At 42.3% G+C, this 11,810-nt stretch overlaps 1 protein-coding gene across 1 annotated transcript; it reads right to left on the bottom strand.

Moving 5' to 3' along the window:
• Positions 1 to 4,422: 4,422 nt before the first annotated feature.
• On the bottom strand, positions 4,423 to 8,084 carry Rptn (repetin). The gene is made up of 2 exons (XM_008828271.1): positions 7,947 to 8,084; positions 4,423 to 7,215 (listed from the first exon to the last, which is right to left on the bottom strand). The coding sequence occupies exons 1-2, from the start codon at positions 8,082 to 8,084 to the stop codon at positions 4,423 to 4,425; spliced, it is 2,931 nt and encodes a 976-aa protein (XP_008826493.1).
• Positions 8,085 to 11,810: the final 3,726 nt, after the last annotated feature.

Here is an 11,810-nt window from a genome sequence, read left to right as displayed (position 1 = left end):
TTATATTTATTATTTTTATTTTATGTGTATGAGTGTATTGCCTGCATGTATGTGAGTGCACCCATGTCGTGCAATGCTGTGGAGGTCAGAAGAGGGCTTCGGATTCCCCTGGAACTGGAGTTAAGGACGGTTCGTAGTTGCCATGTGGGTGCTGGGAATCAAACCCGGGTCCTCTGCAAGAGCAGTCAGTGCTCTTCATCACTGAGCCACCTCTCCAGCCCCATGCTGATATTTTTTAACTAGTTGCTCCTTAGTGCCCCTTTCATTTCCACTTTTAAGAATGCAAGTTGCTTTTTGAGAGACAGTGGTTTGAAGCTGAGAATTCAGTAAATATTTAGTTCAGTTGGGTTCTCACTGCTTTAGCAAGTCTTCTAATAAGTTAATGAACAAGAAGATGCAAATTCCCCTTGTACTGGGTTCTTAGAGGAACAGGAGACACTGCTACTTCTAGTGACCTCACAGCTTTGTGGAAAAGATGAAATATTAGTGGAAGCAACATTAGACCATTGTTCACACTGACATCAGAAAGAAAAATACATCTAAAATAATCTGTATACACGAAAATCACAGATGGAGGATTACAGCCTGGTATGGTGGCCCATCCCTTTAATCCCAGCAATTGGGAGGCAGAGGCAGGTTGATCTCTGTGAGTTTCAGGCCAGCCTGGTTTACATATCAAGTTCCAGGTCAGCCTGATCTATATAGTGAGACCTTGTCTCAGAAGAAAAGAAGCTGCAGAGGGAAGAGTAAAAGGTAAAATTTTGAACTGGCCTTTTAAGGAGCTGAGGGTTAGGAATCCTTGCATTTGGACGCCATGGAGAAGTAGAAGAAGCATCTATGGAATAATGAAATAGAATTATCATAATCTGGAATTTTGAATTTCAAGGAGAATGGTGGTGATGCTGAGGGACCTGCTTGTGTTTGGGGGGTCCTATGTAAACAAGGCTGGTTGTGGGTAGGGCACAGGAAATCTTAAAGAGGGAGTTCAGGTCCTGAGTGGTGGAGAAAGGTGGGAGGAACGAACATGATGCCAAAGGTGTGCATCAAATGTTGGTGCCAGGATGGAGGCAGGGTCACGGTGCCATGGAGAGGATCCTTTCAGTTGCACTTGATTTAGCAAGTACTTATCAAATACTATGAAGTGTTCTGAATGGTATGATGATGTGAAGGATAACGAACAGACCTTACCCAGAAGAATATGAGATAAGCAAAGGAATCAGATTATAAATCACTTTGCATATATTACTTCAGTTTATTTTCAGCAGAGACTGGGATTTTTAACTACATTTTACAGATGGGGAAACTGAGACTTGAAGAGATAAGTTTTTCTAAGATCATAAAACTGGTAAGTAATGGAACAAGTCCTTAGGTATACGGGAAGTTCTTTTAATTTAAATCCTAGTCTTCTTCCATCAAATTGACCAGTTGTTGTGCTTGGTACCGAAGATACAGTTGTAAATGAGATACAGTTTCTTTTTTCTATGATCTCCTATCTTGTCAGGAGACAAATGGATTTAAAATTGGCTTTGATGTACTATGAGATGCTCTACTCACGATAGGTCCAGAAGATGCTGCTAGTCAATGGGGTGGATGGGATTTTGGTAAATGAAGATCAAGAAAGCATTTAAAGACTGGGCATGGTAGCACAGCTTTAATTCCAATACATGGAGGGTAGAGGCAGATGGATTTCTTTGAGTTCAAGGGTGGCCTAGTCTACATAGCAAGTTCCATGCTAGCCAGTGCTACCTAGTGAGAACTTGTCTCAAAAAAAACCAAACAAAAACAAACAAATCAAACAAACAAAAATCAAACAAAAAACAACAACAAAAGAAAGCTTTTAGTTTTTAAGTAGAAGAAATTGTATAAGCAAAGGTGTACTGGAAAGTGGTCCAGTTAAGTTGAAGTCTAGGAACAGTGTGGTAAACAGGCTTAAAATATACATGAAGTCAGAACGTTAGCCTCCTATTCAATCAATGTAGTAATTTATTGTGCAAGCATCTTGGCAAGCTACAATTCAAGGCAGGGGTGCAATAGCAAAGGAGATGAAATGTCTGTTCTTAGGGCCTTACATCCCAGTAGGATGGAAAAACTCTAAGTAAGCAATATAAAAACAAGACACAGAATATGAAAAGTGCTAAGAAAAATGGCAAGAAAATATATGTGGTAAAGATGGGAGGGTTCTCTTTTAGATTAAATGTCAGAGATATTTTCTGGTGAAGTGACTCTTTAAGGATTTCTTGAATGAAATATGCCAGACACATAAATATCAAGGAGAAGACTAGTCTGAACTAAGTAAATGTCTGGTTCAAAGGTTCCATGTAGGAATCAGTGTGTCCTACTAGAATTAGAATCATGAGATGAAGGCCAAGGTGGTTAGAAAATAGCAAATACAGAGGAAAGTGGTGAAAGATGAGGCCTTGCAAGGTCATCCCACAGGGTATATGAAGGATATTTGATTTCATTCTCAGTGTGGTGGGGAGCTACTGAACCTTTTAGCTGGGATCTTCATGATATGATGCGAATTATTAAAAAGGCACAGGGAGCCTAATCATTAAGAGGCTGCATTCAGGAGAGAGATGATGGGGCTTAGATGATGGGAGTACAGATGAAAAGAATTATGGATTTGGGCTGTTCTCTATTTTGTGGTGACTTTAACTGAGGAAGAGGGAATGATACAGTGAGGCCTCTCTCCTAGGTGTTTGACTTGATGACTAGTGAATGCCTTCTTGAACTCTGAGCCGCTGTCAGACTTTGATGCCCCCACCCTATTTCCCACTCTTATTTAGCTTATTGGGGAGGGTCAGAGTTTGAGAAGATTTGTGAAGGAAACTCGTTTTATTACTGAACAAATACACCATTTAAGCAGGAGCCAGAAGATGGGCACGAGAAGCCTTTCCTCCTGTGATTGCAATTCTTGCAATTCTTAGATGCTTTCCCTCTGTGGAAGCCTGTCTCGGTCTATCCAGGTATGTCTACTCACTCCTTTCTTCATCACAACTGTGATTTTCTTATATTTATGACATTGGCCTTGAAGGATCATTGTTTTCTGTGTATGTCTGTCTGATTGCATTCTGATCTTGAGGGAAGAGACTGTTATAAATTATAATATTCTCCCTGTGGTATGGCCCAATGGTGTTCAACCTCCATTCCCAGTTTCTGTAGTTCCTTGGCTTCCTTACAGCAAGAGTTTTTGGGTGTGAATTAATGTCTTTCCAGTTAGATGTATTGGTGTTATGGAGGATGTAGAGTTGACAAGACTTATTGGTAATTTGAATGTGGAAGTGAATGAGTGGTAAGGGTGAAATGTAACTCACTGGTGGGGGAGAGAGATAAAAATTATATTTAGGTTAGTAGGTAAGTTCCATTTTGACTGTTTATTGCTTGAATCTTAATGATTTTTACTGTTGTCAGTGCCCAAGAATGCAGAGAACAAAGCGAGTTTAATTTATGGTTTTGAGACAAGGTCTTGCTCTGTAGCCCATGCTGGTCTGAACCTCACTATGCAGACAAGACTGGGATTGAACTCACTGAGATTCTCCTGCCTCAGCTTTCTGAGTGCCGGGATTACAGACACAAGCCAATATGTCTGACTTCACAAAGATAATTTAGAAGAAAAAAATGAGGTCTTATTCTTCAAAAATACCCTGTAAGTGAAGACAACTTGTTTCCATAGGAAAAAAAATCATCAAAATCATTGCTCACCAATCATTTATTATTTTAATACAATTCCATCTTCTACACATAGATTTTGTTGGAAAGGATTTTCAGGATTGATATCTTGGGCCCTTAGGGAGCTTCAAACAGGTGGCATAGGCTTTCTCTCGGTGTGATGGGAAATTCGAAAGGCATTGACTTAGTGTATTGGTCTGGTCAGTTCTCATGACCCATCAATGGACAGTCCTTCTGCGGGAGTAGGAAGGAGCCTAGGCATAGATGTCAACATCAAAAATGTTCTCTATGATCTCTAGGTCTCCTAGAAGCTTCTCACGGTGTTTCATTCAAACCTACACTATGAAGCTTATGGTTCCTGATGTTTTATCCTCAGGAGCCAAAGCTCACCAAGGCCCAGAGTTCCTCTCCTCAGGTGTAATGTAAATCTTCAGAATACCTTTTCATGTCACTGAACTTTATGGAGAAGTGTACCGAAGCCTTCTAATGAGCCAACCAAGTCTTATCTAAACTAAGCAAACCAGGAAATGATTGAAATCCACAAAGTGATCAAAGTTTAGATTTGATTTTTACCCAATTTACTCTACCCAACTAGATAACCCTAGGATTGCTACTGAAGGAAGAGAAATACCCTAAAGTAAATACCAATCTTTAAAATCACTCCTATAGATAGAAAATAGAGGGATGACATGTAAGTCCAATGAACTGACATGTAGTTTCTCCTTTGGACAAAGGGCTCTGATGCTCAACACCCTAGTGCTGATATGACGTCTGCTCTCGTACATAGTCATAGAGGGGGTTGGGGATATTAGCTACCTTGGTGACGTGGTTTCCAGCTTGTTTTCTTCTTTGGGACCTCCCACCACTCTGGGTTGGATGAAAATGTCTTCCCTGTGAACCACTGTCATCTGTGAGCCACTTCCCTGTGAGGCTCTGGTTATCTTCATTCATGTGGGATTTCTCTCTGCTGGAATAGCCTTTGGATTGTTGATCTTGGGACGCTTGATGCCTCTCTTTTTCTTCATTGGTTTGTTTATCCCACTCTTGGTGACAAGTTTGGTCTTTGTGGGTTTGCCTGTGTTTTCTCTGGTGGTTCTGCTCATCTTCATGGGTTTGTCTACCCTGTTGTTGATAATGATGTTGCTTTTCTTCATGAGTTTTCCTGTGCTGTCTCTGGTAGTTCTGCTCATCCCCATGAGTTTTCCCATCTCTTGTCTGATGGCTTTGCTTCTCTTCATGGGTTTTCCTGTCATGGATCTCACATAGACTTTCCTGATCCTCATGACTGTGCCTTCCCCAGCACTGATGATGCTCTTCCTCTGCCCAGTGGCCCTGCTCACTGCTGTCTGATTGCCAGTCTCTCTCTTTGTGGAAGTGTGGCTCTTCTTGCTGGATTTGAGCTAAGAGTTTGTGCTGATTATTCTTCTCAGGCGTCCGTGTTTGGTAACTGGTTTGCTGCTCCCCTCTAGACCAGACTCTCTGTCTCTGGGTTTGATTCACTTCTCCACCTGAAGTCTGGCGACTTAGTCTCCCTGACTTTCCAGATCGTTCAACATACGAATCTCTTCTTGTTCCCCCAGTCCCTTGGAAGTACCTGTTTTGCCCTTGAATTTCAGTTTTCCCAATCTGTGACTGACCACAGTGAGAACTTTGGGCTTGCCCGTCTGTCTGACCATAGTGAGAGCTCTGTCCTTGTCTGTTTGTCTGACCATAATGAGAGCTCTGTCCTCGTCTGTCTGTCTGACCATACTGAGAGCTCTGTCCTTGTCTGTCTGTCTGACCATACTGAGAGCTCTGTCCTCGTCTGTCTGTCTGACCATACTGAGACCTCTGTCCTTGCCTGTCTGTCTGACCATAGTGAGAAATCTGTCTTTGCCTGTCTGTCTGACCATAGTGAGAACTCTGTCCTTGTTTGTCTGTCTGACCATAGTGGGAAATCTGTCCTTGTTCATCTATCTGACCACGATGGAAAATATGGCCTTGTCCATCTGTCTGACTATAGTGAGAGATCTGTCCTTGTCTGTCTGTCTGATCACTGTGGGAGATCTGCCCTTGTCTGTCTGTCTGACTATAGTGAGAGATCTGTCCTTGTCTGTCTGTCTGATCACTGTGGGAGATCTGCCCTTGTCCATCTGTCTGACCATAGTGAGAAACCTGGCCTTGTCTATCTGTCTGACCATAGTGGGAAATCTGTCCTTGTTCATCTATCTGACCACGATGGAAAATATGGCCTTGTCCGTCTGTCTGACTATAGTGAGAGATCTGTCCTTGTCTTTCTGTCTGATCATGGTGAGAAACCTGGCCTTGTGTGTCTGTTTGACCATCATGGGAAATCTGTTCTTGCCTGTCTGTCTGACCACAGTGGGAAATCTGTTCTTGTCCATCTGTCTGACCATAGTGAGAAATCTGTCCTTGTCCATCTGTCTGACCATAGTGAGAAACCTGTCCTTGTCTGTCTGTCTGACCATAGTGGGACCTCTGTCCTTGTCTGTATGTCTGACCACTGTGGGAAATCTGTCCTTGTCTGTCTGTCTGACCATAGTGAGAAACCTGGCCTTGTCCATCTGTTTGACCATAGTGACAACTCTGTCCTTGTCTGTCTGTGTGACCATAGTGAGAAATCTGTCCTTGTCCATTTGTCTGACCATAGTGAGAAATCTGTCCTTGTCCATCTGTCTGACCATAGTGAGAATCCTGGCCTTGTCTGTCTGTCTCACCATAGTGACAACTTTGTCCTTGTCTGTCTGTCTCACCATAGTGAGAAACCTGGCCTTGTGTGTCTATTTGACCATAGTGAGAACTCTGCCCTTGTCTGTCTGTCTGACCATAGTGGGAACTCTGTCCTTGTCTGTCTGTCTGACTGTGGCCTGATTCCTGATGCCTTCCATATTGTTCATATGAACTAGATCCTTGTTGACTGGTCTGGCTAGACCAAGAGTCTTGTCTGAGTCTTCTAGGCTGGCCATGGCTGATTTGTTGTCCAAATCTTTTGGACTGACCATAATAAGGAACCTGAGCTAATTGCTCAGACTGATTTAAGGCAAAAATGTGCCCTTGACTTTTAGACTGGTCACTGCTAGATTTATAACTAGCTTTTTGACCAGAGCTGGAGTGTTGATCTTCTTTCTCAGACTGATCAGAGCTATAATCTGTGTCTTGTCTCTCAGAATGATCATAGTTAGAGTCTGAATCTTGCTTCTCAAAGTGACCAAGGTGTGAGTCCCTGTCTTGTTTCTGAGACTTATCATGTTGCACACTCTCACCTTGTCCCTCAGACTGACTGCTGTGGGAATTCTCTCTTTCTGCCTCATGCCTCTGCCTGTGTTGTCTGTCTGTGTTTCCTGAAAACTCATGTCTCTGTGTTCCTTCCCGTCTTCTTTCTTTTGGTGAAGTTCTATCTCCACACAACTTACTATCTATCTTATGATGGCAGGCTTGGACCAGTTGGAACACCAACAACAGGTATTCACGAAAGTCAATATATCCATTTCTGTCTCGGTCTAAGTGATCCAAAATGGTTTCCACAGTCTCTGGGTCATTTGGTCTCTGTGAGAAGATAAAACAAAGAAAAAAAGTCAAATGTTCTCTTCTGGACATTGGGTCCAGTTCCACATGGGTTTTCCTTTATTGAGGAATCATTAATGTGAAATAGCTTGTGTTTGGTGCTAGTCCTTCATTAGCTGATTCACCAAACCTTATCCCTTGATAAATCACTGGGGGTATGACCATATGGAACGGACATCCTTAAAGTTAGCTGCATTGACAATTCATTTGAATCATTTGAGAAAGTTATTCATCCTTTTACACTCTATAGTCTAAATGTTTATGCATTTCTTTAGGGAAGTTGGCTTTCTTCATGTTTGTATCCTCAGTAACTAGGATTGTGCTGGTATTGAGTACATGGACGAGATTACATGTAAAAATAAAATATGAATGGCAGATTTTCTTCTAAAAATTATTCCCCATTACTTTGAAATTATTCTGTCTTTTGTTCAAAATCATATACAAAGAGGGTGTGTGTGTGTGTGCGTGTGTGTGTATGTGCGTGTGTGTGCATGTGTGCGTGCATGCATGCATGTGTGTGTGTGTGTGTGTGTGTGTGTGTGTGTGCTGGGAAAGAACTACTGAGGAGATACCTGAACTACAAGCACTTCCCACTATATTACTGGTGAATCATGACCAACTAAAACAAACCATCTGGATTCAGATGTCAGAATCATACTTGGTCCTATGGAGTGATGTTCCACTCCATGGGGCCAAATATCTATGCATCTTACCCGGAGTATGTCTCCCAACTCAGTGAAGAGCAGCTGCTTGAACTCCTTCTTGCACAGTGAACTGCATTCCCCGTTCTGTTTGGCATACGTCTGGAACACCTTGGACACGTTGAGTATGCTGCTAAGAAGTTGAGGCATTTTGGAAAATATAGGTGAATCTAAAATAAGAAATGGAATTTTGTTTATGTTTGGGGTGAAGACTTGGGAATAACATTTCTGGAGGAAGAGGGGCTTCTTAGGTTTGGGAGAGAAGCTTAAGGAATGACAGAGCCCTTCTTAGCCATTCCTTCACCTTGATCCCACATTCAGACTCCAAATATCATACACTATGGCAATGGTTCAAAATTGGTTTTCCTCTGCTAGAAAAAGGCAACGTTTTAAAAAATAAAAATACGTGGTAGATGTTTTGCATGCCCCACTCTCTACTGTGGGTGGGACTTGCTTGCTTGAGACTCTCATGTTAGCACAAAAATGGAGGGAAGTCAGCACATAGAGAATGAGCCAGAGGCAAGCATAGTAGCACATAACTCTCTGTCAGTGACTGGGGAGGGCACTAAATGTATCCCATTTTAAGAGATCTCCATCTTGTGAGTCTTCTTCGAGAAATGAAGGGGGTAAGAAGTCACTCTGAATGGTCTAAGAAAGCTTCCTGAGAGGCTAAAATCAAGCACAGCTTTCTAGCCTGGATGATCATTTTAGGATCTGCTTATTAACTGGAATCAGTAAACACAAAATTGTTACAGAGGAAAATAACAACTGCATACACAGCCAAATGAACTGCATAGATGGCAGGTGATGTATAATCAGTTAGGTCCTTATTGGTTATGTCGGGAAGCGGGAGTCTTTTGGAATCTGCACGCCAATTTCTTCTAACAGTAAGAAAATTTTCATTACTAGGGTTATAGGCTTCCAAAAACAAAACCACAATGGCAAAATATAGGTATATAGTGATGCGCATAAATATGTGACAAATAGCAGATTGCATGGAGCCATCTGAGTCCTTTGTGATAATTCATTTTGTTGAGCTTGAGTATTGCTGAGGCCCCGAGGTCCAGGGCCATGACATTTGTGAGCTCTAAACAACTGGGTCTTACCTAACTTGTTCAAATGTCAGTGCTCCACTAGGGAACACTCAGCTATCAGTCAATCATCTAAACTCTCAGTTTGGATATAGCCCACTGTAGCTATCATCATATAACATAGAGCTTTGAAAAAGAAGCAGAAAGGTGCCCTAGAAGATCATTCATGGGGAGTAGCCTTACCCCTCCATGCCCCAGCACTTTATACTGCCAGACTGGCAGATGCATGTCTTACCTGCTTGAGGAAGAGTGAGCAGAAGATTCAGAGGCCAGAAAGGATGCCGGAGACCTGAAAATACATCCTATTTATAGGGTTTTTAATTGTCCTACTAAGTCATTCCAGGAGACACCCATTCTGTGGTACAGACTGAATCACCCTGGGCTCAACCCAGCTCAGCCCAGTTCAGCTCAGCTTGACTTCTCCCTCTGCAAACCGTTTGCTTTATTTACTTCCCTTATTTGCTCAAGAACCTGTTTGTCAGTGGAGTAGGTGACACCGTTCAAGTCTCAACCCCACTTAATTAGTGTGCTACATGCTGTGTGGGTCCCAAAAGAAAGAGATACAAGCTGAGGTCATCCTTAATAATTGTTACTTGTCAAGGCTGACAGAGGTAGGCAACAATCTGGTCATACCAAAGAAGGGTATCCAAACCCACCAAAATAGGGATTAGGGAGTATACACATTTGACCCGGATATAATTTCTGGAAAAGATTTGTCATAAACTAATCTCTTGCTTGTAAAAGTATATTCTGTTGACCTATTTTGAATGCTAGTTTTTCGTTTAACAATCCTACAGGCTTGTGGGAGAAGTAGTTACACGATCAACTTTAGGGACACATTGGGTGGCAGGTGATGATATTGGAACTGCCACCACTTGAGTCTTTTAAGTCTTACTAAGAAGTTGGAGTTGGGGGGAACAACTTGGAAGCTTATGGTGTCTGGGATAGGGATATTGTTAATGACCTGGGCCTTCACTCATTTCCCATCTATATAATACCTGTCACATGCCAGAACAGTGTGTTGGTCATAGAAGGTTCTTATAAATACCTCTGGGATAGGTGAATTACTGACTTGTGGACACATTGGAGAATCTTGTATATGGAGCCAAGAGTTCAAGATTCACCTGCATTTCTACTTTGTCCTACATCCTGATCTCTCTTGGACCCTTTTCTATATAAACAATTGCCCAATCAGTTATTTGTAATGATACTTGCAATTATTTACTATGAGTTTAGGATTTTGCAAAGGAATCATAAAAGTGAAGAAAGATTTTAGTACAATTAGAATAAAGAAACTTCACATAGAAAAAGATTTTGAAAATCAGGGGTAGGACATGCTAAGTGTTCTAATGCTAATTAGAAAACTTAGGTGGAGTCCTTCTGGGCTGGTCCTGGGAGTCCCTCTTTTTAGCAAGATTTGTGCTGTTCCTCAGAGTATTCAGGTAGGAAGAGACAAAAGCAAAGAAGTTCTGGGTAGGGAAAAAAGAAGACCAAAGGTCAGCTGGTAAATCTGGTAAAGCAGAGCGTGTATGGATGAGCAGAGGTCAAGAATTTTGGAGCTGAAAGGCAAATCTAATCTTAGCCTCTTAGTTTTATGAATGAGGATGCTGAATTCCAGTTAGACTGAGTGACTTGCTGAAGGACTCATAAGGCCAAGGCTATGGCAGAAGCCAGGCCCACTACAGTGTGTACTTACCCTGGCCCAGTATGCTTTGCTTTTTGCTTTTTTGAGATGAGCGCTCACTATGTAACCCAAGCTAGCCTTGAACCCATGGCAATCCTCCTGCCTTAGCTACTCAAGTACCCAAATTACAGGTGCGTGTCACTACACGTGGCTAATATGTGTTCTTATACATTCTCTGGAACAGATTTGGGGTCCAATTTAGGATTTATTTTTAATGATCAATGTGAGTTAGGGACCATTTTTATCAGAAAGTGACATAATCAAAGCATTGCTTGGGGAAGATTTTAATCTTGCAATATGTATCTAGCTATCTTAGTTTACCTGGAACCAAAGGATTTCCTGGAACATGAGACATTCAGTGCTAAGATTGGGACTGCGCTGAGCAACCTGGGCCAAGTTGGTCACTGTAGTTTATGTTGTATAGATGAACTGAGAGAGGAGACTGTCAGAACAGGGAGTCCAGTTAGGAGTCAGTGGTGTGGCTTGGGTATGGAGCAAGCTAAGGGCTTTGATTATGGTCAAGCAGGTGGATGGATATTAGAAGGAAAGAACAGATGGAGTTTTGGAACAGATTAGATAGTGACAAAGAAAGTGAGGTTATCAGGGATGATCCCAAGTCTTTAAGTTCAGATAGTAAAACAACCTGGCATACTGAAAAAAGATGACTTCTCATGGGCTGATGGGGCCCGACTCAGGCTTCTGCTGGTGTTGCACGGTCCTTCCTTCCACCTTCTGAAGCTCCGTTTATCCTGTCTCCAGCTTGCATCCACTCTCTCTCTGGAGTCTTCCCAGCGCTTGTCCTGATGTGCACACGTCTGTTTCCAATCCTGAGAGCTGGCTCATGCTGAGATTCCTTTTCCGTTTGCATGTATGATTGGTACTGCTCTTCTCACTTACTAGGACTGAAGACCTAGAGGTAGTCAGGTTGAACCTGGAGGTGAATAAGGAGAATATGGGCAGGGTTGCGACAGGAGGCAAAGGAAACAGCTATCATTGTAGAGAGCAACAGTGCTGTTGGACTGTGCCGGGGATGCTTAGCAGCTGATTTTCTTTGAGGGAGGTGCTAGATGGCAACGCTTCTTGCTTGATACTTCAGCAGAA

This window comes from Nannospalax galili, unplaced genomic scaffold, assembly GCF_000622305.1.
Source record: "Nannospalax galili isolate Female #2095 unplaced genomic scaffold, S.galili_v1.0 scaffold752, whole genome shotgun sequence".
Lineage (NCBI taxonomy): Eukaryota > Metazoa > Chordata > Mammalia > Rodentia > Spalacidae > Nannospalax > Nannospalax galili.
Note: the sequence above shows the minus strand (reverse complement) of the source record. Positions and strands in the feature narration are given on the sequence as shown.